At 40.6% G+C, this 27,706-nt stretch overlaps 3 protein-coding genes across 7 annotated transcripts in view; 1 reads left to right on the top strand and 2 right to left on the bottom strand.

Annotated features, from left to right (window-relative positions):
* The window catches only part of tmem63c (transmembrane protein 63C), a 54,371-nt gene extending 51,990 nt beyond the window's left edge, over positions 1-2,381 (bottom strand). Inside the window, exon 1 of one of the 2 annotated variants that reach the window (XM_020499839.2) lies at positions 2,260-2,381. The gene's annotated coding sequence lies outside the window, so the exon portion shown is untranslated. Of the gene's footprint in view, positions 1-1,813; positions 2,046-2,259 lie in introns of those variants that run through there. The other variant, XM_031788162.1, reaches the window with a different exon arrangement.
* Positions 2,382-2,961: 580 nt separating this feature from the next.
* zdhhc22 (zDHHC palmitoyltransferase 22) lies at positions 2,962-6,258 on the top strand. Its single transcript, XM_020501751.2, has 3 exons — positions 2,962-3,427; positions 4,558-5,115; positions 5,214-6,258. The coding sequence occupies exons 2-3, from the start codon at positions 4,560-4,562 to the stop codon at positions 5,495-5,497; spliced, it is 840 nt and encodes a 279-aa protein (XP_020357340.1). The 5' UTR covers positions 2,962-3,427; positions 4,558-4,559; the 3' UTR covers positions 5,498-6,258.
* A 3,360-nt stretch (positions 6,259-9,618) lies between these two features.
* cipca (CLOCK-interacting pacemaker a) lies at positions 9,619-27,398 on the bottom strand. Of its 4 annotated transcripts, XM_020501175.2 has the most exons (4): positions 27,212-27,398; positions 14,952-15,104; positions 14,468-14,613; positions 9,619-13,513 (listed from the first exon to the last, which is right to left on the bottom strand). In XM_020501175.2, the coding sequence occupies exons 2-4, from the start codon at positions 15,046-15,048 to the stop codon at positions 12,656-12,658; spliced, it is 1,101 nt and encodes a 366-aa protein (XP_020356764.1). In that variant the 5' UTR covers positions 15,049-15,104; positions 27,212-27,398; the 3' UTR covers positions 9,619-12,655. The 4 variants fall into 4 exon arrangements, with proteins under 4 accessions (XP_020356764.1, XP_031644019.1, XP_020356767.1 ...); XM_031788159.1 differs by having other exon boundaries at positions 14,468-15,104; positions 27,212-27,396; XM_020501178.2 differs by lacking the exon at positions 14,952-15,104 and having other exon boundaries at positions 27,212-27,396.
* Positions 27,399-27,706: the final 308 nt, after the last annotated feature.

Raw genomic sequence — 27,706 nt, 5'->3', positions numbered from 1 at the left:
GCAGCTAATAAGATGTTTGCTGAAAATATTTTTGATTTCTACAGGTTAGTTTTGTGGGAGGGTTTCTGCTCACATGGATGGCTGAGTCATGCGCTTTGAAAACATGACTGGAGGAGATGAGTCACAGTAATACATATCACCATCTCACATCTGATGCAACTGACACGTACTCCCTCCCTCAAGCTCACATGCCCCTGCCTACACGCGCCTACACAAGCACCCTTTCTCTCTGTCTCTGAATAGAGGGGCTAATTATGCCTGCTTATTGCTCATCAGAACAGGTTGTTAGCCTCTTGTGAAATATTTTAATAGCTAGTTCTTCCCAGATCACATTACAGTTCAAAGCCTAGGCCAGGGTTCAGGTGCAGGATGGCTACACCTCTCCTGTCTGGCATGGCACTGATTAGCTGATCTCTAGATCATGATGTGCAGTTAATGCCAAATTGATTGAAGCTGTCCAGTCACGTGTGGTGCTGAAAATACAGAAAGCATGTAAACCCAGAAGCATGAATGGGGACTCTCTCGTACTTCCAATGTGAAAGCTCACTTGTCATTTCCTGCCTACACAAAATACAGACAAACTCAGAAACATGAGGCAGGCAGACTCCCCCTTCCCTGTCGCCAACACAGGCTACAGATCCCACACAACCAGGCCAAATGCAACATGCTGGGATAGGGGGAGATATCAACTTTCAATCTCAGCCAACAGTCTGATCAAATATTCATGACTCTGTTGCTTGGAAATGACAATGGCAACATTCATCATCTGCTCCTTCTCCATCAGAGACCTGGTTTGTGATGTTTGAATTGGCAAAACAATGGATAAGGTACTGTAGATAACACAGTCCTTCCTTTCAACACTCTAAATGAGCTCTCAGCTCCTCTATTAAGACATTCGACATTGTTTACCAATGCTATCAATAAGATGTCTGGACATTTTGAATTACTGGGAAGGTCAATACATCTGAGATTATGCATATAGGCTACTGCCTACTGGAATCCAAAATAAATCAAACTGGTTGAAACCTAAGCAGATAACCTTTCATTCAAAGTCAAAAACAATTATAGCTGGCATTTCAAAGCTACTGGTGTTTGCTGCAGACTGCCCTGAGTGTAATGGACCAACTGTAAATCATGAGCTTGAAATTAGTCAAAATAATCAAATAGCTTGAGTTTAGACTAAAGTGAAGTAGTGCAAATACTGCATGTGTTCAATAGCACTGACAATAGAAACAAAACAGCTTCTGAACATTGATTCAACAGGTTCAACTGCTTACATTATGCAGAATCCACATACTTTTCAACACAGCATGGGTGATCTTAGGCATCTTGACTTGGTTTAGAGATATCATCTTCATTTGCTGGATTAGACATGGATACACACCCCCATAAAAGACCAATGAGTAGGCCTATCACAAGTAGTAGAAACAATGGACCACGAATGATGCCTACCATGGACAGACTACAGACAAATACCTACTGTTTATATTTCTTTCAATAAGGCAGAACAGTGCAAACTCCAGCTATAGTCCATTAATTATGTAAACCACTGTGCCAGGTGTGTGACTGCAAGCATCAAATACTTTAAGGCATATAGAGAGATAGAGATATCCGAACCACGTTTAATCAGACATCTTAGAAGAACCAGCTGATGTAACCGATGCTGGTTTTCTTCAAAAGGCTATAGCGTTCAATGAGCGCAAAGTGGTTAACTGTGCAGGCGGCGCATGGGCACTAATCAACTACACAATGCAGCCGCGGGTGTAGTATGGTGAGGAGTGTGTTTGTCAGGGCGTAAATCTCTGCCACGTACCTTCGGTGTCGCACTCACCGACGGATCGCTGCACAATAACTAATTCTGATCTAACGAACACGCAACTAAATAGATCCTTTATGCTTTAAGATAAGAGAGCAGTCTGTTGACAGGCCAAGTCACTACAAGTTATTCGAATGAACCAATAGCCTACATATTAATGTCTCCAACATCAATTCTCCAATGCTTCCCATCAAACATTTTAGGGTAACGACAGTTTTTTTCGCCTTCCGGTGTGATTCCCGTTGTTTTTTCTTTTTATAGCGGTTCACTTAACTAACGTAGTGGCTGTTCACTGCAGTAGGGTACTAACAAAACAGTAAATCCGCCCACTTTTTAAAGATAACTTCAAAATCAGCCGCCGCTAACCTCATAATTCGCGTGCACATTTTTTACATATTAATAAACCGACATTGGATTAAATTTATAATGTTAATGTGGCTCACCTCTTAAATGCTCCTTATCGCTGGCGTCCGGTCGGGATGATGCTGCTTATTTTTGCATCAGTCACAAGAAACAAGAGGAGGAACTCCCTGCACAGGCGCCGTCTGTAAATAAGACACCTGCCCAAGATAAGAGAACAAACATGTTTCAGTATAGACCAGCTTTTATTGTTTTGACTGAATTTTTACATTAAGGAATTGTATTCAACGTTATAGGCTATGGCGGTCCACTTCTTTCACACCTTCATGAGAATGTGGAATCATTAGCCTACACACGTTTAAATGTGTTAATATGACATAACATTGGCCTGTACTTAACTCGATTTTAATAATGGGCATTTAGAAATATCCTATTCGTAGTATACTGTCTGTCTACTCTGTATGTTTGGAAGGTAAACGTTTTACAAGTGTAGATGCATCTAATCATGCTTAGACCACTGCCACACTCGGAAGTTGAATATGACTACTCATTGACGAAGCATCAGCGCCACCTGCTGGATAATACTTTTTGCGCCAGACCTGCGCTGGAAGTGACTTGCGCAGACAAAAGAATGTGTAGCCTAGTAGGCTAACACGTACAGTAAAATTAGAAATCTGTCAAAATATTGTCAAAGGTTACATTGATAGAAACATCATGCGATAATTACTTATATCGGGAATAGAAAGCCGATCATATAATCCCATGGCCATTTAAAGGCGGTATTGACAACAAAATGGTTCAACAGCATATGGTTGTCTTCATAGAGATAGATAGAGGACTCATCTTATATATGTGCTATTACAGCGTCTGGGACAAAATGGGCAGTGCCATTGATGCTACAACCTATAGGAATCCCAACACAGTTGACTACTTAGACTACTGTAAAATGGCGGAAGCATGGTGGAAGCTCTCAATGGCGCTGCCCATGCTAGAATGGATTTTGGACCACTAGAGGCCTCTATCATTCTCTATGGTTGTCCTCTATCCTTATGACCGCATCCACGCCAACAGGCGGTGCTAGACAATCCAGAAACATCGCAGAATGAACGAACAAGCTCATTAACTATCGTCTTGACAGCGCAAGAGCACTTCGTTTTTGAATGAGTTATCCATTGCCAGTGCCTGCGCACATGAGGATTCCGCTAAGGTGCTGAAAGGACAGCTCCTGGGAATCAACAGAGCCGACGACAGGTACAGTATTTCTCAGTAGGCCGGTAGCTCTTGCTTGAAAGGGAAAGGTGTTGTTGAGTACTCTGTAGCCTACATTACTGTTATCTCGATTGTTCAGATAACGGAACAAAACTAAGCTGCAAATTGTGTTTTCCATCTCTATAAATAACCATGGACCTTGTAGCCTATTCAAGGGTTCTATAAGCACATAGGGAAAATAACTCGCAAAGTCCTTGCACATTATTTTAATGTGCCTTGGTTCAGTACAGTAGGCTACTGTACTGAACCACCGATTCTGCCAAACACTGAAAAAATATCACAGCATCTTCCATGTATAGACGGTAACCTTGTGCTTTCAGGTCAGATTCATTAAGGAATTCTAACCATTCAGTGACAATGGCAAGCAATGTTGGACTTTTTTCTATATGGAACATCAGTCACAATATCTCTCAGGTCAGACAGCAGGATATCCCCTTCGTTATCTTTGATTTCATTGGTCAAAATATAACCACACAATAGGCTACAGGGAATGAATGCCACAATTGTGAACTGGGTTTCTGTTGTTTTTCTATAGAGAACAAGATCTTGTTGGTGGTATCATCTGTTTGTAGAGATTTGCAGATCTGGATTAGCTAATTTAGGAGTGCCAGATGTTAATTTCGGCAAGATGCCTATGTAATTCTGTTTAATCCAAATCCTACCTTTTAATCTTATTTGTGTCATTGACCCTCCATAATAAATCGATGTCATAGGCTACATATATAGGCAATGTTTATGCATAGAGCTCCCTACAAAGGCAAAGTACAGTAACTATGTAAACAATGTAACTGCAAAATCTGATTTAAGTTTTTTCCTTTCTAGACAGAAAGCAATTTCTGGAACTTCATAATATAATTTGATTGGCTGACTGACTTGTTCTTGTGTCAAGAAACTAAATACCACATTAAATCAGATAATATACCTTATCATTTCAACAGATCAAATATGTTTGTTTTTTTACAAAATGTGTACTTACTGCACTTTGCTTATAGGCCTATACGAAGAGGAGCTGTCCTTTTCAGCACCACTGTCGCCTTGTGCACACCTACCCAGTTACACAATACTGTAGTCATGTTATAAGTAGCCTAACGCTCGTCTCCATTTTATCACAGGAATGATAATCAGGATGTTTAAATTAAGACTCCTCAACGCTGTCGCCCCAGCATACTTTTTCTCAGCCACAGCGGTTACCTTCATTTTTCACTTCTGCTTTTTCATCCCAACGATTTTTCAAAGCCCGGGCATCTCACTGAGAGCATCAACTGTGATTCACACCGCCGTTTTCCTATACCTGATGCTGAACGCTTTAGGTAACTATGTCATGACTATAAAGTACCCCGCTGAGAGCGCAAATGAGACCGTGATTCCTGCATGTTCGGCAGATTGCTCAGATAAAATAGACGCCCACTACCTCCTCAACGGTCGCCACTTCTGCAAACTCTGTAAGAAAGTCATACTCAGGAGGGACCACCACTGTTTTTTTACTGGAAACTGCATTGGCAACAAAAACATGCGATACTTCATCATGTTCTGCATATACACATCATGCACTTGTTTGTACTCCTTGGTTCTTGGTGTGGCCTTTCTAACTGTGGAATACAACATCTCCTTTGAGAACCCATTGACTTTCCTCACCCTTCTGCCCCTCTCTACTGGTTACTTCTTCCTCGGTGAGTTTCACATATAGCACTTTAAAGTTTATGCAAGGATATTGAGTTTCTGAACTTACCAAGCGCTCTTCTTTCTCCTCTATTCCCCTCCCTATCAGGAGTTATTTCAGGTCTGCAGTTCTTCCTGGTGTTGATGCTATATGTGTGGCTGGGCATCGGCTTGGTGTGTGCAGGGTTCTGCTGTCAGCAGGTGCTGCTGGTAGCGCGGGGGCAGACCTACTGCCAGATGAAGCGAGGCCAGCTGGTGGAGAGCTGCAGCTCCTGGAAGGACAACCTGAGTGATGTGTTTGGCTCCCACTGGGCGGTGGGGCTTTTCCTGCCAGTACAGACAGTGGAGGCCTTTTCAGGAGAGGTCGCTGCCCACCACCATAAACATGACTGAGGTTCACCAGGGCAGAGAAAACCTGGACATCATTCACATGAACTACCCCCAGTGGTTCACATAAAGAAGATATCAATTGCATACTCCTCGAGTCCTCTCTCTTCGTCTCCGTCTCAAAACCCATTGGATGAGAAAGCCAGAGGTCCCACCCCTCTGACCTTCTCCTCCAATGGGTTATGAGAAGGAGACGAAGAGAGAGGACGCGAGGAGTATGCAATTGAGATCTTCCCATTGACTCATCATCATGCTTCCTTGTTGGGCTTGTCAGGAGGATAGTTTAAAATGTACATCAAATGAGGGAAGCCCAGAACAAACATAATGTGTCCATGATAGATAGATATGCCCACACATACCTGTTCTGACCTCTTCATCTTAACTCGTATACAGAAAACTGTGCTCAGCATATATACATATTATATATAAATAACTTACTGATAATGGCTTTTAATGACATTGGTCTACTATTCACAGAATGTATACATGAATACATTCCTTGAAGGACAGGAACAATAGCAATCTGAGAAGTGTATGGAATGCAGGTGTAAAAAGCAATCAAAGAAGATGTATAAGTATGTACACTGCATTTGGAAATGATTCAGAACCCTTGACTTTTTCCACATTTTGTTACTTTACAGCCTTGTTCAAAAATGGATTAAATAGCTTTTTTCCCCCCTCATTAATCTACACACAATACCTCATAATGACAAAGCAAAAACAGATATTTTTTGTGTGCAAATGATTAAAAATTGGAAATATCACATTTACATAAGTATTCAGACCCTTTACTCAATATTTTGTTGAAGCACAGTTGTCAGCGATTACAGCTACAAGTTTGGCACACCCGTATTTGGGGAGTTTCTCCCATTCTTCTCTGCAGATCCTCTCAAGCTCTGTCAGATTGGATGGGGAGCGTCGCTGCACAGCTATTTTCAGGTCTTTCCAGAGATATTCGATAAGGTTCAAGTTTGGGCTCTGGCTGGGCCACTCAAGGACATTCAGAGTCCCAAAGCCTGTCTTGGCTGTGTGCTTAGGGTCGTTGTACTGATGGAAGGTGAACCTTCGCCCTAGTCTGAGGTCCTGAGCGCTGTTGAGCAGGTTTTCATCAAGGATCTCTCTGTACTTTGCTCCGTTCATCTTTGCCTCAATCCTGACTGGTCTCCCAGTCATTGCCGCTGAAAAACATCCCCACAGCATGATGCTGCCACCACCATGCTCCACCGTAGGGATGGTATTGGCCAGGTGATGAGCGGTGCTTAGTTTCCTCCAGATATGAAGTTTGGCATTCAGACCAAAGAGTTCAATCTTGTTTCTCATGGTCTAAGAGTCCTTTAGGTGTCTTTTGGCAAACTCCAAGCGGGCTGTCATGTGCCTTTTATTGAGGAGTGGCTGCTGTCTCGCCACTCTACCAAAAAGGCCTGATTGGTGGAGTGCTGCAGAGATGGTTGTCCTTCTGAAAGGTTCTCCCATCTCCACAGAGAAACTCTGGAGCTCTGTCAGAGTGACCATCAGGTTCTTGGTCACCTAACTGACCAATGCTCTTATCCCCTGATTGCTCAGTTTGGCCTGGCGGCCAGCTCTAGAAAGAGTCTTGGTGGTTCCAAACTTCTTCCGCGTAAGACTTGATGGAGGCCACTGTGTTGGGAACCTTCAATGCTGCAGGAATGTTTTGGTACCCTTCACCAGATCTGTGCCTCGACACAATCCTGTCTCGGAGCTCTAAGGACAATTCCTTGGACCTCATTGCTTGGTTTTTGCTCTGACATGCACTGTCAACTATGGGATCTTATATAGACAGGTGTGTGCCTTTCCAAATTATGTCCAATCAATTGAATTTACCACAGGTTGACTCCAATCAAGTTGTAGAAACATCTCAAGATGATCAATGGAAACAGGATGTACCTGAGCTCAATTTCGAGTCTCATAGCAAAGAGTCTGAATACTTATGCAAATAAGATGTTTTTTAAATTTTTAGTACGTTTGCAAAATTTTCTAATAACCTGTTTTCGCTTTGTCATCATGGGATCTTGTCTGTAGATTGAGGAAAATAATTGTTTTAATCCATTTTAGAATAAGGCTGTAACATAACAAAATGTGGAAAAAGTGAAGGTGTCTGAATACTTTCCGAATGCACTGTGTGTAGTTATTTTGGACTACATGATATCGATTATAATTCATGTAGTGGTTACACTTAAATAACTGTAAGTGCATGCTTACCTTTCCTGTGCAGATTTTGTGGCAATATGTTGCTAGATAGCATTTAACACAAAATGCTGTGATAGAACATTTAAAATAAGGATTTAGAGTCTTTAGCTGGTATGCACAGGTATGATACTCCAAACATTTAGACATTCAGGAAAACACAGTAGCATAAATGACTGTATTGGGGCAGATGTTGGGACCTACACATAATGTGGGGGAAGATGTTGTTATTGTCATCAACAAAGTGATTTTCTTTTGTAGATTTCCCAGTTTTAACTTTCACCAAGGGCTACTGTCGCTAACAATATGTAACTCCACTGGAGGGAAAACTCACTAAAATGGCTGTATAGCACAATTTGCCAGGCTTACCTGGGTATCAGGAGTATGGAACATTCAATTGCATAACAACATTTGAACTAGAACACCAATATAAATACTTTTTGTTGTTGATAAGTTTTCTCTGAAAATAGGGGAAATGTGTTAGCAGTTTGTAGATACACATTCAGACAGTGCTTTACAAGGAGAAACAGAAATCTACAGCAGAGGAAAACAGGGTAAGAATTGAGGTTGCTGATCTTTATGTCCAAACTATTATGTCCATTGTTGTCGTATGGCCTGTACCTACAAATGACCCCAAAGATGATGAACCGTAGTTTGGATTTGTTCATGGTGGGATCCTACAATAAGACTGTACTTGTTCCAAATTTGTTGAGCAAGAGATCGTGCCTTCAGAAAGTATTCATACGGGGGGGGGGGGGGGGGGGGGAAGTGAATTCATCTCCCAGTGTCTAGTGGAAAGCGGACTAAACCAGTCAAAACTAATTCCCTCTAGGATTTTACCTGTGCTTAGCACCATTCTGTTTCTTTTTTATCCTGAAGAACTCCCCAGTCCTTACAAGCATACACATAACATGATGCAGCCACCACTATGCTTGAAGATATGGAGAGTGGTACTCAGTAATGTGTTGTATTGGATTTGCCCCAAACATAAGTTTATATTCAGGACAAAAATTATTTTTTTTGCCGCCTTTTTTGCAGTATTACTTTAGTGCCTTGTTGTAAACACGATGCATGTTCTTTTCACTCTTAGTGTAGTATTGTGGAGTAACTACAATGTTGTTGATCCAGCCTCTGTTTTCTCCACACACACAGCCATTGTATATTTGCCATTGTATATTTGTAATGACTGGATGTATTGATACACAATCCAAAGTGTAATAACTTCACTATGCTCAAAGAGATATTCAATGTCTGCTTAAAAAAAATAAAAAATCTACCAATAGGTGCCCTTCTTTGCGAGGCATTTGAAAACCTTCCTGGTCTTTTTGGTTGAATCGGTTTAAAATGCACTGCTCGACTGAGGGACTTTACAAATAATTGTACGAGTACAGAGATGAGGTATGTTAAACACTATTATTGCACACAGAGTGATTCCATGCAACTTACAGTATAGTGACTTAAGCAAATGTTCACTTCAGAACGTATTTAGGCTTGCCACAACAAAGGGATTGAATACTTGTCTTGAGTCATTTCAGCTTTTCATTTTTTATTAAAATGGTAAAATAAATATATAATTCCACTTTGACATTATGTGGTATTGTGTGTAGGCCTGTGACAAAACAATCTAAATTGTAGAAATGTCAAATGTAACACAACAAAATATGGAAAAAGTCAAGGGGTGTGAATACTTTCTGAAGGCACTGTATAACATTTTACAGCCCATCTTTAACTGTAATGAATATTCTGGTATTTATTCTGGTATTAGATTCCATCTGGAGCAAATAAATGATCTTATGGAAAAACAAACTGCTTTGTAGAACTATTTAGTCTATTCCTGTTATATTACCAATAAAACAGTTCAATATGGCAGTGGTCTTTTCTGGCTCAGATGGAGTGCGCTCAAAAACACCAACAACAGAGTGTAAAATCATTTCAAAACCACTGTTTATTAAGCAACCATGTCAATGCAAACAATATTTCTTTAAAAAAGTACAAAAAAAGTGCACTTCAGTAAATGATGGTTAAAACGGTCTTTGTGCTATTCTCCAAAGCTAGAATTTTCCTGTACTTTACTTTGTACTGATGATCGCAGTATTTTGCCATACCAATTTTGAAAACATATCAATACCTCCAAATCACTAAGAACACACAACACAAAGCTAGTTACTGTATTACTAGAGAGCCAATAGTTTGAGAAGGCTAGCTTACCTAAACCTTTGAGAGCCATTGTAACATTAATACATGAATTATCAGTACCTACAACAGTTGTAAGTCTATTACCAAATGCTACATTCTAGTAAATAGATGTACAGTCAAGAAAATACTGAGCACCTACTGTAACTAATATTCTAATCACACTGGACAAAACCAGAAGAGCATTAGGCCTACATTTCAGTATTTTGTCAGTCCCGGGACATACACATGTATGACTGACATTTGGCAGTACTTTCTCTTGTTAAAGTTGAAGAACAAAGAGCATTTTATAGGCACAATCAAATAATTGGCCAAAACACAAAGAAAAACTCAAATGAAATGATGTAACTTGCGTTTAGGAAACACATTTAAAATACAAAATCTTTGAATAAGTATTCATTCCTAATAGCATTTAAATATATAAATATGATCACTTCCAAGCTATTTTTACCACTCCCCCTACATGAACGTTCCAGTAAAGTCCTTTAAAACAAGAACTGCTTCAGCTGAAGACACTTTAGCACAAAGAGTGGGATTCTAGTAAATTACAAATGAGCTGACTAGTAATAACTTCAAATATAAAACATTTAACAGTTCTTTCTGTGTTATGTACAATACAGCATGTGAAGGACTAGTTCGAGTTAGAGAGAGATAACAATCAACACAATGCTACTTTTCATCAGCCATCTGACTCCTCAGATCTGAATAAAAAACATTATCATTAAGAAATGTTTTATTAGCCTGCAACCACTGGGGTTTTTCCTCAACTCAAATATTGAATGAAATATTATGTAATATGTAGTACAACCTATACTGAACAAAAATAACGCAACAACGTAAATTATATGAACTGTAAATAGTTACAGTTCATATAAGGAAATCAGTCAATTGAAATTAATTCATTAGGTCCTAATCTATGGATTTCACATGACTGGGAAAACAGATGTGCATCTGTTGGTCAGATACCTTTAAAAAATGGTAGGGGCGTGGATCAGAAAACCAGTCAGTATCTGGTGTGACCACCATTTGCCTCATACATGGCGACACACCTTCGCATAGAGTTGATCAGGCTCTTGATTGTGGCCTGTGGAATGTTGTCCCACTCCTCTTCAATGGCTGTGCAAAGTTGCTGGATATTGGCAGGAACCGGAACACGTTGTCAAACACGTTGATCCAGAGCATACCAAACATGCTCAATGGGTGACATGTCTGGTGAGAATGCAGGCCATGGAACAACTGGGACATTTTCAGCTTCCAGGAATTGTTGACAGATGCTTGTGAAATGGGGCCGTGCATTATCATGCTGAAACATGAGGCGATGGCGGAGGATAAATGGCACGACATTGGACCTTGGGAACTCGTCACATATCTCTGTGCATTCAAATTGCCATCGATAAAATGCAATTGTGTTTGTTGTCCATAGCTTATGCCTGCCCATACCATAACCCAACCGCCACCATGGGGCACTCTGATCACAATGTTGACGTCAGCAAAGCGCTTGCCCACACAACACCATACACGTCGTCTGCATTGCGAGGCCGATTTGATGTACTGCCAGATTCTATAAAACAATGTTGGAGGTGGCTTATGGTAGAGAAATTAACATTAAATTCTATGGCAAAAGCTCAGGTAGACATTCTTGCAGTCTGCATGCCAATTGCACACTCCCTCAAAAGACTTGAGACATCTGTGGCAACTGCACATTTTTGAGTGGCCTTATTGTCCCCAGCACATGTTGCACCTGTGTAATGATCATGCTGTTTAATCAGATTCTTGATATGCCACACCTGTCAGGTGGATGGATTATCTTGGCAAAGGAGAAATGTTCATTAACAGGGCTGGACATCTTTTTTTTTGAGAGAAAGAAGCTTTGTTTGCGTATGGAACCTTTCTGAGATCTTTTATTTCAGCTCATGAAACATGGGACCAACACTTTACATGTTGCGTTTATATTTTTGTTCAGTGTATAATGCAAGACAGTATTTCAATAACATACATAAGAATGGGTGCCGTCACTTCAGTAGCTATAATTTTCTGCATTTAACAGGCATTAATTTTTTGGTCTTTAATTAACAAAAGACGCATTGTACTGTACTCTATTCAGTTATTGATGTTGTCCTAATTCAAAGGCAGGTTTCAAAGAAATAGCAACATCAAGGACAAGGCCATATTTCACTAGATACATACTAGGTACATACCTAAAAAAATACATCATAATAATACAAAAGCTTTATGTACAGCCCTCTAAAGAATCACAATCAGTAATATACAGTTGAGCGCTGCGCTAGTCTAGTACTGAATACACAAGAGGACATATTGCTAGGCTAGCTAAAATATTCTCTGACTAAATACGATCAACTATGAAATATTCTTAGAGCTGTTCCTAATTTCCCCTTATTGGTTAAAGTTTTTAAAGCAATTTTTAAATGTACACAAAACTCTAATGTCTGGTGTACTTAAATCATCTTTACATTTTGGTCCCAAAAATGATTATCGTTGTCATAAAGTGATGTTTCGCCCATAATAAAGCAGTTACTGTTCTGGCCAGGTACGGATTAATTCATTGTATTATTTTATCCGTATCTATTCCCTGCATGTATTGATAGATGTATTAATCTAGAAGCCATAGCCCTATTGCAAGCAGTACTTGCTATTTAAACAGAACACTGATTATAGGCAAGGGTTCAAGGGTTAAGCACGTTTCTCCATTTGTACTGGTTTACAGCAGGTGTGCTTATGATTCATGCACCTCCTTCTGCTAGTGTCTTATGCCAGGATAACCTGTGGATCCATGGCCTGACACTGCCCCTCCTCAGCCCTGGCAGGGTCTGTGTCTAGCTGCAGGGTCAGCTGGAGCCTAGTCCAGACCAGGGGGTCACCACTGCCCAGGGCCTCCACAAACAGATCTGTCTGCTCCTGCAGCTGCTTCAAATGGCCCTGGGTGCGCCGGTTCTGCCTGATCAGCTCCTTGATGCGTAGCGTTATGCCCAGCAGGCCAGAGTTGCTGAGGATGTTGTAGGTGTTGCTGAAGCGTTTACCTTTGTTGTTGTCTGTGGACAGGCCGTCTTGGCAGCGGTCGTTGTTGCCTTGGCAACTGCTCGCCTCCGACACAGGTGCACCTTTATTGGAGACTACAGCAGTGGCCTCAGTGCCCAGGGAGTGAGGCATGCCTAGGAACTGAGGTATTGGCAGCTTCTGAGAGCTGGCCAGCTGTGTTTGTTTGTCAACAACCTCTAAGGTGGCCACTGTTTGGAGGGGTGTCAGAGGCCTTGGCTGGGGGCTATGGGAGCTGTACAGTTTGTCGCCATGGTGACGATACCACTGGTTACGCCTCCCGTGATACCCAGGCGTTGAACTTCCCCTCTCAGCCGAAGAGGCCCCTTGCCTCCTGGAAGAGCTCTCCCCAGGGTGAGGGGCGATTTTTGGATAAGATTTCAGTATGGGCAGGTAGTTATTCTTGGAGTCCCGGTGCTTGTCTGAGGAACGCTTTGGAGAGATGTTGTTACTGATGTTGTTGCTGCCGTTGGGGACCATGGGATGGAGGAGGACCACCTGGGACTGGGGGAGAATCTCCAGGGAGGAAGGGAAGCCCCAGGGCTTTACTACTGGAGACATTGGGCTTGGCTGGGGGCATCATAATACCATCTCACTCATTAGATCATACAAAAAGATAGTAATTGACAAAGAAGAATGCAGTACTGTAATTGTTCCCTGTGTTAAAGGAATGTAGGGCTCTACAGTGTTACCATTTAAGGGCATTTGCTCCTAAATATTTTGATGTGCTGGATTTTTTTAAATCTGGGAGCACCCTAGATTAAAAAAAATATCAAAGGTAATAATTGTTGTAATGATTTCTTCGCTGTCCCTCAGCCTCAGTAGTATGCAAACATGTCGTGGCACAGACAGAAAAGATAAGGGAGAGCTTCTTCAGGAGATATAGGCCAAATGTAGGATATTATCTCAATCTTAAAAATCACATTTTCTGGTGCTCCTAACACTATGTTGTCATTTCTGGCAAGTCTTATAATTAAAGCACCAATCTACACTTATTACATCAATTTTTGGACATATATTAATGATATAAACCCATTGATTCTTGAAGAGCATAACTTATTAATGCCCCATTAGCTAAGTTCAACCGTCTTACCCCATTAGAAGCCAAAATATAAAACATGTTTTCCAATGTTTGTAAACAAAGTAAAAGTATCTGGTGTGGTTAAATGGTTAAAACTATAATTGTGATATCATGTATGGTCAGTCCTTGCATCCATAGCTCTGTGATTTTGAGGGTGGTTACATTCCTCCAGCCCCGTCCCTCAACCTTTTACCAAAACACTGGTGGGGAAAATGCTTTGTTATTGTTTCAAATGCGGATTGCCGCTTTAGTAACTAAAATATTTTTAATTGTGCTACATTTTTTTCCACTTAGGAGGACATGTGCTCCTTGTTAAAAAAAGTCACTGTAGAGCCCTGGAATATTGAAGCTAATAAACCCAACCACAGTACAACTGAACTACAAGCTGAGCAGAGAATAATAGCACATAGGTCACAAACAAGGCACAGTTTAGTCTACAGTACCAGATTCAGGACTATGTTGTTCATGATGATCATGGGGGAGAGGCCAGGGTAGGATCCTCCGGCTACAGCCACCTGGGGACCTGGGGCCCTCACCATGTCCTCCGAGTCAGTTTGGTCCATCACATTCTGGTACCCAGAGCTGGCATCTGGAAAGGAGAAAAAAACAAAACAAAAACTTAATAGAAACACCACCACCTTTGTTTTCTTTTTGTGCCAAGATCTTGAAGAGCAATTTTGGAAATATTTGCAAGGGTAACAGAGAGATAACAGCTTGAGGTAATAACTCCACAGCCACAGTAAAGATTCCATGGGAATCATGCCCTGACCTAGTCATAGCTGAGTGAACCCACAGCAAAAAAAAAAGAAAATTGGTCACCACTCCTGGTGCTCAAAACAACAATTTCGCTGAGGAAATGGTGGTGGCCTAGATTTCTGGATTAGAGTTGATAGAGAGGCAGGGTGTACATTCGTGTGTTTGTAACACCTGAGAAACCGGAGTCCCTCTCAGACTCTGGCTTAGATGCTCTCAGGTGGTACATCATAGTGGATGAGGGCCTCCTGTGGCTCTGTGGTTTGCTCATCTTTGCTCTTCCTTGGACCTCTCAAACCAAACCATCTACAATGGGGTTGAATCGTCCTAATCATAGAAATAAAAAGAGTTATAGTTAGAGCCGATAATCACAGTGTAGTAAGGCTACACATCACATGAAACATTTAAACACAGTTTCAACCTAGCCGCATATGGAGTAAAATTCACTAGGCAAGCAATCTAGCTAACGTTAGCAGACAGTAACAAACAACAAACAGTTAGCCACAATAATCACACTTGCGTACTGTCAAGAGAGCAAGCCAATAACAGCTTACTAGCGATCCACCTCATTTTCAAACGTTGCTATGGGCAAAGCCAAACAACGGAAGTGATGCATTCGACTTCCGCTCTACTGCAGCACGCCGGTGATTTAAAGGAGTACATTTATAGAGTATAAAAGTACACAAGTGTAATTTGATATTAATTTAATTCAAATTCACTAACTATAATGATAAACTATAGGCTATTAACTATAAAAACAAAGGTGGGCATCCACACTAGAGGAAAGTTTGTTTTACAGTCCTACACCTGTCAATCAACTGATCCAACGCATGCAACTGCTTGCTGCCTATTAATAAAGTGGCAAAACAGACCATTCATGAGGTCTCTAACACATATACTGGTTCAGACCATTCAGTGCTTTCAGGGTGTGATCATTGTCATAGTGACAACTGCAAGTAATACTTCCATGTACATGTAGGCCTAATGAAAAATAATATTAGGCCTAACTCGTATATAAATTGATCAATTCAACAACAAATGCAGTTTAGCCTGCACGTCTTATACAACATGTCATTGTCTCATTGCTCAAGTGGTTTGTAAGTGATTTCAATGTTTCCATTATTCTTGTTTTGTACTTATTATCCTTTTTTCTCCCCAATTTTGTACGAACTGGGGAGAGGCAAAGGTTGAGAGCCATCCATCCTCTGAAACACGACCCGACAAGCCGCACTGCTTCTTGACACACTGCTCGCTTAACCCGGAAGCCAGCCGTACCAATGTGTCGGAGGAAACACAGTACAGCTGGCGACCTGAAGTCAGCGTGCATGCGTCCGGCCGCCACAAGGAGTTGCTAGAGCGCGATGGGACAAGGCCATCCCAGCCAACCAAACCCTCCCCTAACCCGGACCAATTGTGCGCCATCTCATGGGTCTCCCAGTCGCGGCGGGTTGCGACACAGCCCGGGATTGAACCTGGATCTGTATTGACACCCTCTAGCACGGCGATGCAATGCCTTAGACCACTGCGCCACTCAGGAGGCCCGATTTCCATGTTTCTAATGGTTGTCAATTCCTTTCGGTCTTCTTTTTCACTGAGCTCATCTCTCTGTATGTCCTGTGCAACTATTTGCAATGCATCAGTACAAGAATGTTATCATAACAGGCTAAAAGTGATCACACCAATGCATTCTCTCCTAAAACTTAACCCCGACATGCATTTTCTATGCTGTAGGCCTGTTTTACATTGAGCAATTAGCAAGAACAAGCCTGCTTCTTTCCCTGAATAGGCTATTAGGCCTAGAATTTTTTTTTTTATTCCCTGTGAACGCAAAGCTTCACTATTGATTAGGCCTACATTTTTAGTCAAGAAAAATATTATACCTGGGCTACAAAAACACAATTCAATGAGGAATATATTGTTATCAAGTGAGTACAAAATTCTCTAAAAGGGTGTAAACTGCAGCGATTTAGACAAATTTGAATAACCGTTCAAACGTCCTATTTTATTTAATGCCTAAATAACTGCATAGTCCTACAGCCTAAGCCTTTGTTATGCAACCATTTGGATCGGTTTGGGTCTATTCTCAACAGTTTAGAAGGTCCAGAAAGGTACATTAGCAGGCTACTCATATTGTGTATTTTGTCAGGATGTAGCCCGGTGAAGATCGGCCTACTACTATAAGAAAATATGGACTTATCCAACTCTCCGCGCGTTCTTAATGCTGTAGCCTATTTTACATTCAGCAAGAAGAGCAAGCGTGTATCTCTCCTCCAATAGGCTCTTAGTAGGCTAAAGAAAATCTGTCGAAATAAGTGTCCAACATGTTTTTGTAGACTGTATTTTCCTGAGAAGCCACCAGATTTAAGAGGAATAGCCATGGCAGCAGAGAGGCCAGGTGCGTATTTGCGCAACAGAAGAATGATGACAGACAGGCTCGAGATGTAGGCTATAGCCTAAGATGCGAATGCATATTTGCCCATAATTCATAGTTCAACATTAGGCTTAATATCACAGTGAATATATGCAGTCCATTTACACAGCGAAATAAAAAAAAGTTAAATCAGATAACGAAATCATAGGTTGCCTCTACACTACATGCGCTCCTGAGGTTGGGCTGAGTGCGCTCCCTCCCAGTACCCTGGTGCACACCTAGCTAGAAAAGCTAACCTATTGTTCTAGGGACAAGACATGTATCATACCTAGGCTACAAAAACACAAAGTAATGAAGAACTTCACTAAGTTAGTACACAACTCTAGTCTAGGCTGTAAACTGCAGTGAATAGCCTGTCATTTGTATAACCACTCAAAAGCCTGCCTTTTGAATGCATATTCACCTCGAAAGAACTGCATCAAGCCTACCTGATTGGGCAACCATTTGGGTCAGTTATGTTTTTTTTCTCAGCAAATTAGCCGACAAGGTCCAGGCACATCATCAGCAGTGTCGACCCGGCAGAGCCAAACCTGTTTTGAGCTCTACCTGTTTAGCAATATAAATATATATTGCTAAACAGAGATATATATATGTGTATATATGTGTGTATATGTATATATATATATATATATATATATACACACATATACACACACACTGCTCAAAAAAATAAAAGGGAACACTTAAACAACACAATGTAACTCCAAGTCAATCACACTTCTGTGAAATCAAACTGTCCACTTAGGAAGCAACACTGATTGACAATAAATTTCACATGCTGTTGTGCAAATGGAATAGACAACAGGTGGAAATTATAGGCAATTATCAAGACACCCCCAATAAAGGAGTGGTTCTGCAGGTGGTGACCACAAACCACTTCTCAGTTCCTATGCTTCCTGGCTGATGTTTTGGTCACTTTTGAATGCTGGCGGTGCTTTCACTCTAGTGGTAGCATGAGACGGAGTCGACAACCCACACAAGTAGCTCAGGTAGTGCAGCTCATCCAGGATGGCACATCAATACGAGCTGTGGCAAGAAGGTTTGCTGTGTCTGTCAGCGTAGTGTCCAGAGCATGGAGGTGCTACCAGGAGACAGGCCAGTACATCAGGAGACGTGGAGGAGGCCAACAACCCAGCAGCAGGACCGCTACCTCCGCCTTTGTGCAAGGAGGAGCAGGAGGAGCACTGCCAGAGCCTTGCAAAATGACCTCCAACAGGCCACAAATGTGCATGTGTCTGCTCAAACGGTCAGAAACAGACTCCATGAGGTTGGTATGAGGGCCCGACGTCCACAGGTGGGGGTTGTGCTTACAGCCCAACACCGTGCAGGACGTTTGGCATTTGCCAGAGAACACCAAGATTGGCAAATTCGCCACTGGCTCCCTGTGCTCTTCACAGATGAAAGCAGGTTCACACTGAGCACATGTGACAGACGTGACAGAGTCTGGAGACGCCATGGAGAACGTTCTGCTGCCTGCAACATCCTCCAGCATGACCGGTTTGGCAGTGGGTCAGTCATAGTTTGGGGTGGCATTTCTTTGGGGGGCCGCACAGCCCTCCATGTGCTCGCCAGAGGTAGCCTGACTGCCATTAGGTACCGAGATGAGATCCTCAGACCCCTTGTGAGACCATATGCTGGTGCGGTTGGCCCTGGGTTCCTCCTAATGCAAGACAATGCTAGACCTCATGTGGCTGGAGTGTGTCAGCAGTTCCTGCAAGAGGAAGGCATTGATGCTATGGACTGGCCCGCCTGTTCCCCAGACCTGAATCCAATTGAGCACATCTGGGACATCATGTATTGCTCCATCCACCAACGCCACGTTGCACCACAGACTGTCCAGGAGTTGGCGGATGCTTTAGTCCAGGTCTGGGTGGAGATCCCTCAGGAGACCATCCGCCACCTCATCAGGAGCATGCCCAGGCGTTGTAGGGAGGTTATACAGGCACGTGGAGATCACACACACTACTGAGCCTCATTTTGACTTGTTTTAAGGACATTAGATCAAAGTTGGATCAGCCTGTAGTGTGGTTTTCCACTTTAATTTTGAGTGTGACTCCAAATCCAGACCTCCATGGGTTGATAAATTTGATTTCCATTGATAATTTGTGTGATTTTGTTGTCAGCACATTCAACTATGTAAAGAAAAAAGTATTTAATAAGAATATTTCATTCATTCAGATCTAGGATGTGTTATTTTAGTGTTCCCTTTATTTTTTGGAGCAGTGTGTATATATATATATATGTAAGATACTAAATGTGGTGTATATATATATATACCACAAGTACCACACACCAACTCATTCCAGGGTATCTTTATTTTTACAATTTTCTACATTGTAAAATAATAGTGAAGACATCTAAACTATGAAATAAACACATATGGAATCATGTAGTAACCAAAAAAGTGTTAATCAAATCAAAATATATTTGATATATTTGAGATTCTTCAAAGTAGCCACCCTTTGCCTTGATGACAGCTTTGCACACTCTCGGTATTCTCTCAACCAGCTTCATGAGATAGTCACCTGGAATGAATTTCGATTAACATCTGTGCGTGCTTTGTTAAAAGTTAATTTGTGTAATTTCTTTCCTTCTTAATGTGTTTGCCAATCAGTTGTGTTGTGACAAGGTAGGAATGGTATACAGAATATACTATTTGGTAAAAGACCAAGTCCATATTATGGCAAGAACAGATCAAATAAGCATCAAATTAAATCAAATGTATTTATATAGCCCTTCTTACATCAGCTGATATCTCAAAGTGCTGTACTGAAACCCAGCCTAAAACCCCAAACAGCAAGCAATGCTGGTGTAGAAGCACGGTGGATAGGAAAAACTGGCTAGAAAGGCCAAAACCTAGGAAGAAACCTAGAGAGGAACCAGGCTATGAGGGGTGGCCAGTCCTCTTCTGGCTGTGCTGGGTGGAGATTATAACAGAACATGGCCAAGATGTTCAAATGTTCGTAAATGTTTCATGAAAGTCCATCATTACTTTAAGACATGAAGGTAACTCCATGCAGAAAATGTCAAGAACTTTGCAAATTTCTTCAAGTGCAGTCGGTCCTCTCATGAGGAGTTACCTCTGCTGCAGAGGATAAGTTAGTTAGCTTCGTAAGGTAAAGGGGGCAGCATTTTCACCTTTGGATAAATAGCATGCCCAATTTCAACTTCCTGCTAATCATGCCAAGAATATAAGATATGCATATTAGTAGTACATTTGGATAGAAAACACTCTGAAGTTTCTAAAAATGTTTGAATCATGTCTGTGAGTATAACAGAACTTATGTAGCAGGCAAAACCCCGAGGACTAACCGTTCAGAATTTTTTTTTTTTTTAGATCTCTGTCTGTTCAATGAGTTCTCATTGGGAAACTATATTTCTTAGGAACTTGTTTTCAGTTCCTACCGCTTTCACTGGATGCCACCAGTCTGGAATTTGGTTGAGGTTATTCCTTTGTGCAATGAAGAAGTACAGCCATCTAGGAACAGCATAACACTGTTAAGAGTTGCGCAAGACTTGAAAAGTAGCTTGGTTTGTTGTCTTCCTGTATTGAACACAGATAGACCTATCTTCAATTTGATCGATTATTAAAAATAGCAAGTTGTATTACAAATGTAGTTTGAAATGTTTTGGCAAAGTTTACAGGCAACTTTTGAGATATTTTGTAGTGACGTTGCGTAATTTGGAAGCTGTTTTTTCTGGATCAAACGCGCCAAATAAATGGACATTTTGTATATATATATGGAAGGAATTAATCGAACAAAAGGACCAATTGTGATGTTTATGGGACATATTGGAGTGCCAAACAAAAGAAGCTTGTCAAAGGTAAGGCATGTTTTATATTTTATTTCTGCATTTTGTGTAGCGCCTGCAGGGTTGAAATATGCTACCCTGTTTACTGTTGTGCTATCATCAGATAATAGCTTCTTATGCTTTCGCCGAAAAGCCTTTTAAAAATCTGACAAGTTGGCTGGATTCACAACGAGTGAAGCTTTAATTTAGTATCTTACATGTGTGATGTAATGAAAGTTTGATTTTTAAATCATTTTATTTGAATTTGCCGCGCTGCATTTTCCCTGGCTTTTGGCCTATACCATAAGGAGTTAGAATTACCAGCCTCAGATTGCAGCCAAAATAAATGGTTCACAGAGTTCAAGTAATAGACACATCTCAACATCAACTGTTCAGAGGAGACTTCGTGAATCAGGCCTTCATGGTTGAATTGCTGCAACGAAATCACTACTAAAAGGCCACCAATAAGAAGAAGAGACTTGCTTAGGCCAAGAAGATATTTGGTTCCAACCGCCATGTCTTTGTGAGACGCAGAGTAGGTGAATGGATGATCTTTGCATGTGTGGTTCCCACCTTGAAGCATGGAGGAGGTGTGATGGTGTGGGAGTGCTTTGCTGGTGACGCCGTCTGTGATTTATTTAGAATTCAAGGCACACTTAACCAGCATGGCTACCACAGCATTCTGCAGCGATACAACATCCCATCTGCTTTGCGCTTAGTGGGACTATCATTTGTTTTTCAACAGGACAATGACTCAAAACACACCTCCAGGCTGTGTAAGGGCTATTTGGCTAAAAAGGAGAGTGATGGAGTGCTGCATCAGATGACCTGGCCTCCACAATCACCCGACCTCAACCCAACTGAGATGGTTTGGGATGAGTTGGACTGCAGAGTGAAGGAAAAACAGCCAACAAGTGCTCAGAATTTGTGGTAACTCCTTCAAGACTGTTAGAAAAGCATTCCTCATGAAGCTCGTTGAGAGAATGCCAAGAGTGTGCAAAGCTGTCATCAAGGCAAAGGGTGGCTGCTTTGAAGAATCTGAAATATAAAATATACACACTTTTTTGGTTACTAAATGATTCCATGTGTTATGTCATAGTTTTGATGTCTTCACTAATATTCTACGATGTAGAAAATAGTAAAAATAAAGAAAAACCCTTGAATGAGTAGGTGTGTCCAAACTTGACTTAGTTAAAAATAAGTTGTCTTCCAGTAAACTTTGATTGCATTTCCAATATCCCCATCCACGTGGAAATTCTATTAGAGTTATGTGAAGGCCAATTAGATGATGATCTGATCATATTCTGTCTCCTATTAAAACTTTTTTTAACCTGATGCAAGAGAGAATGAGACAAGAAAGTAGTCAAGACGACTAGTCGACTAGCTTGATTTAAGTCTGTGTTATACACTATGTTATAGTCTCCCACAATAATGATTTGATCATTTGTTGCCTGTAAGTTCAATAAATTGGTATAAATATTTTCGAAGAAGTATGGATCATCCTGATTTGGACCGTATAGATTAATGAGCCAAATCTCTTTTTCATTCACTTTCATATTCAAAAAGATCCACCTACCATGCGAATCATTCCTGACTATTTGTACCAGAGGTTGACCTTTAGGGCCGATTTCAAGTTTTCATAACAATCTGCTTTTTTGGATGCCGATTATGGCCGATAACATTGCAATCCACGAGGAGACTGTATGGCAGGCTGACCACCTGTTACGCGGTTCAGCATCAAAGGGACCCTGTGGCTGCAAGGAGGTAAGTTGCTAGCTAGCAAGGTAAGTTGATAGCTAGCATTAAACTTATCTTATAAAAAACAATCAATCTTCACATAATTACTAGTTAACTACACATGGTTGATGATATTACTTGGTTAACTAGCTTGTCCTGCATTGCATATAATCAAAGCGTTTCCTGTTAATTTGTCATAGAATAACCGCCTTCTTCAACTTTGCCAAATGGGTGATGATTTAACAAAAGCGCATTCACGAAAAAAAGCACAATTGTTGTACAAATGTACATAACCATAAAAATCAATGCCTTTCTTGAAATCAATACACAGAAGTATATTTTTTGAAACCTGCATATTTAGTTCAAATAAATTAATGTTAACAGGCTATATTAACTCGGGAAATTGTGTCACCTCTCTTGCACCCAGTGCAAGCAGAGTCAGAGTTGCAGGAGTTTGGGCCGCCTGGCTCGTTGCTCGTTGTGTGAAGACGTAAAACGTTTTGTTTTCTAAATGACAGTTTACGGATTTGACCATATTAATGACCAAAGGCTCGTATTTCTGTGTGTTTATTATATTATAATTAAGTATATGATTTGATATTTGATAGAGCAGTCTGACTGAGCAGTGGTAGGCAGCAGCAGGCTCGTAAGCATTCATTCAAACAGCACTTTACTGCGTTTGCCAGCAGCTCTTAGCAATGCTTTAGGCACAGCGCTGTTTATGACTTCAAGCCTATCATGTCCCAAGATTAATTTGGCAATACTAAAGGTGCCTATAAGAACATCCAATAGTCAAAGGTATATGAAATACATAAAAATGGTATAGAGCGAAATAGTCAACGCATCATAATTCCTATAACTACAACCTAAAACTTCTTAACTGGGAATATTGAAGACTCATGTTAAAAGGAACCACCAGCTTTCATATGCTCTCATGTTCTGAGCATGGAACTTAAACGTTAGCTTTTTTTTACATGGCACATACTGCACTTTTACTTTCTTCTCCAACACTGTTTTTGCATTATTTAAACCAAATTGAACATGTTTCATTATTTATTTATCTATTATGTCAAGTTAAAATAAAAGTGTTCATTGAGTATTGTTGTAATTGTCATTATTACACACATATATATATATAATTAAAAACAAATCGACTGATTAATCGGTATCGGCTTTTTTTTGGTCCTCCAATAAAATCGGTATCGGCGTTGAAAAATCATAATTGGTCGACCTCTAAATTGCACATTCAGATCAAAATTTTTGTTAATTAATATAAAATCACACCTTTCAAGTTCCTTTGTCCATGACAGAAAATTATTTCACCACCCTATTCCTTTTTCCACACAACTTCATCTAAGGCTGTAGAGTGAGTTTCCTATAAACAGTGTATGTTATATTCCTTTTCTTTTAGCCATGTAAAGACTGATCTTCTTTTTATAATCTGCTAAACCGTTACAATTATAACTAGCTATACTTATTTCATCCCTTACCATAACTAGATACTTTTCTCAGTCTAATTTGACCATAATTAGTGCTTGTAAAGTTACTGTCATAAGAGGTATTATTGACAGTCAAAATTAGAGCTTTCAAATGTCTGATATTTAGAATTCAAGAAATAGGTTCTAGCAATATTTGTTTTTATTCCCTTGCCTGTTTTCCTGTGAGCCAATGCCACAGATGTTAGGAAATTGAGACAAGATATTATGTGTGTAGTAAATCTAAGTAGATTGATGTGTATGATATTGGACGTGATTTAGTGAGAGCGTGTATGATGTCTGTATAAGAGTAAAGCTATAATGTATGATGTCCAAATAATTAATAACCCTGCCAATTTGCATGGTTGAGTGTCTATGTGTGTAAAATGTAGTGCAACCTAAATATTCAGGATGATAATTGTAATCCATATCGTATCACCATCATAGTTGCATCATAATTACCTTTAACATCATTGAAAAACACATCCCAGCATTTCCATAGCAAATTGACGTTTCACATGTTTCGAGAAAGAGACCTTGCATTACTATAGAGATGGCTTCACTACAGTACAAATTAGTGATGAACCGATATGACATTTTTGGCCAATACCGATATCCAATATTTTCCTTACCAAAAAACATGACACCGATAACCGATATTTAAAATTCGAGTGGCCTTTTAAGCATTCTAGTACAGTTAAATAGTTAACACACACACACACACTCAAGGACGCAGCAGTCTAAGGCACTGCATCCCAGTGCAAGTTGCGTCACTAATGTCCCTGGTTCGAATCCTGGCTGTATCACATCCGGACGTAATTGGGAGTCCCATAGGGCGACGCACAATTGGCCCAGCACCGTCCGGTAAATAAAACTTTGTTCTTAACTGACTTCCTAGTTAAATAAAGGACACACACACACACCAAACAGTTATCTTGTTGGCATTTACATATGTCCCCATTACCAGTAAAACATAATCAAACCTATTTCTTTCATTTACCTGCTGTGCTTTTTCGTTGTTCATTTGACATGTCAAATAACACTATTTCACGTGTCAAATAACACAAGATAGGAGCTATATAGTTAGCTAGCCAAGGTGTCGTCATCTAAAATAACCCTAATTTATAAGAGAGTTCTTATTTGATTAATGGTGCTCGGACCCATATATGTGAAGCTAGCCACAATAAAGATTAGCCACAATAGTGGACTTTGCGGTTATCCTTCAAAATAAAAGTACGGCATAATTCTACTATTTGTATTCATTTGCATCACTGTCAATGACATACTTTTATTTTGAAGGCAAACTGCAAATTCCACTATTGTGCGTAATCCTTATTATGGCTAGCTTCACAACTCATAATCCCATTCAGTTGAGCCTCCCTAGCCAGATGAAGCTATCTTTGGGCAACAGGGTTAATTATCTGGTTAGCTATTTACTTTCATGAACTGAAGTTCAATTTCAATAGGCGAACAACAAGTGGCAACCTAGCTAATACTTACTTACAAGGATTCCTAATCATGGCTAAGAATAGTGAAAATGACTGCAGTTCCTACTGGTTATTATTTTCAGGCTGGTTGTATTGGTGCTAGCTAGGTACCAAGCTAAAGCTAGCTGCCCTAGTAGTTGCGGTTGAACAAATGATGCTTTATTATGAACACAGTATTGTAAACACATTGTTCGTGGTCTGTGTTTGTTTTTTTGTACAGCTTTGACAGTGACACTATCTTTTTTGACACGCAAAGACCCAAACGGCGTTCCATAGTATGTCGTGAAGATAATAGCAGTGACGCTATTACTGTGCAACTCTGGTAGGGCAACATCTGAACAATAGCACACTTGGTAGTGTGTACCGGTGACGAAAGCCAACATCCCCAACGACAGAGAACGGTTGATTGTCAAGGGCAATGAATTCCATTATCTTGGCTTTAATGGATTTTGCCTTTGAGTTGTCTCGCTGAAATGTTCTTACTCTTTCAAATGACTGCTCGACTTGTTGACTGCTCGATCCACACAGCAGACATTGTGGGCTAGGTTAGGAATGTGGCGTTATTATGTCATGTACCTACTTTATATAAGATATACATAGTAGCTTTGACATTGATTTCTAACATCGGTCTAGTTTAACAACTAGAAATCGCCTGATATGTTGGCATTTTTAGCTAATATCGGCCGATTCTGATATGTTCACCAATATATCGCGCATCCCTAGTACATATGTATCCCGTACAATATGTTATTATTCCCCAATGCCCCTATTCTGATATCTTCCCTTTGCTTGTTGTAAACATATAAACATGTAAACAAATACATAGACAAACAATAAACATATTAAATTATAGAACAGTTCTCGACAATAGGAGGAGAAAAAAATAGTGAGAAAGACATGAGTGAGAGAAGAGAGCGAGATCAAGTGTATGTGTAAGTCCGTATGTGTAAGCGAGCATGTAATTGAGTAGTATGTGTTCATATCCACCTCATAGTGTTCAGATATTTTTACAGTTCCCGTACTTTTTTTTCGTAACCTGAAGTCCCTTTAGAATTTACTACAGCCATGGTGTTATGGAGCTGTCTCGGAATAGCTGTCCGTCTATAAAAATAGTTTGTCCCTCTGCTTCCTCTGTACGGCTAACAGACACAAGCTAATTCGGGGATTTCTAGTGGCACGCACATGAAGAGCGCGAGCGCAGGGGGAAGTTGTATTCATAGTTTCCCCGTTTGGCTTCCGTTTTTTAAAAGCGTTCGAAAATGAGGTGGATATCAATCTCTAAAGTTAGCTACACAGCTAACTGCATTAGCCAGCTGTGTTTGCTAGCTTGTCGTTTACGCTGCGCCCCTTCGCCCGCCATGTCTGGACTGGTTGAACCGAGATTGTTGTTGTCCGGCTCTGCTCAGTCAAAACACGGTGCTGTGTAGGCTACATCGGACTTTGAAAGTGGCGGAGCACTGCCAACAATGCAATCACGAGATCACAAAATCAAATATATCGTTTTGTACCTACTTTAAGTGTTGAGTCCTCTTGAAAATTCGACAACGTAGACGTGTTCACATTCACAACTATTAAACTAAAATAGTTCGCATTGCTTTCGCTTCGATGAAAGACCAAAACTTTTCAATTTAAAACGGATTCAACACTCTAGCCTTTGCCGTATAACTGGGCAGCAGGCGTTGCTAAGGAAACTGTGGAGACGTCACTCCCTCTATTTTTTTCAAGCGTTCCTATTGGTGTACAACATTGGCATTGCGACCAGAGCGATGTATTTAGCAAACGTGACCCACGTGATATGGCTTGATCAGAACCAACATTAACATCATATGTGCGATGTGTAATATAATAGGGAACTGTCTGTGCCATTATTATCCTGTATACTGTTAGGTATAATCCAAAACAGATTGAGCTGTGATCAACATATATCTTTCTCACTCACACGCACGTACACACACCACCCTCTCAACAAATGGTTTCTCACAAAAAGTATGATATTTGAGCCACATA

The sequence above is a fragment of the Oncorhynchus kisutch genome, linkage group LG14 (genome assembly GCF_002021735.2).
Source record: "Oncorhynchus kisutch isolate 150728-3 linkage group LG14, Okis_V2, whole genome shotgun sequence".
NCBI lineage: Eukaryota > Metazoa > Chordata > Actinopteri > Salmoniformes > Salmonidae > Oncorhynchus > Oncorhynchus kisutch.
Note: the sequence above shows the minus strand (reverse complement) of the source record. Positions and strands in the feature narration are given on the sequence as shown.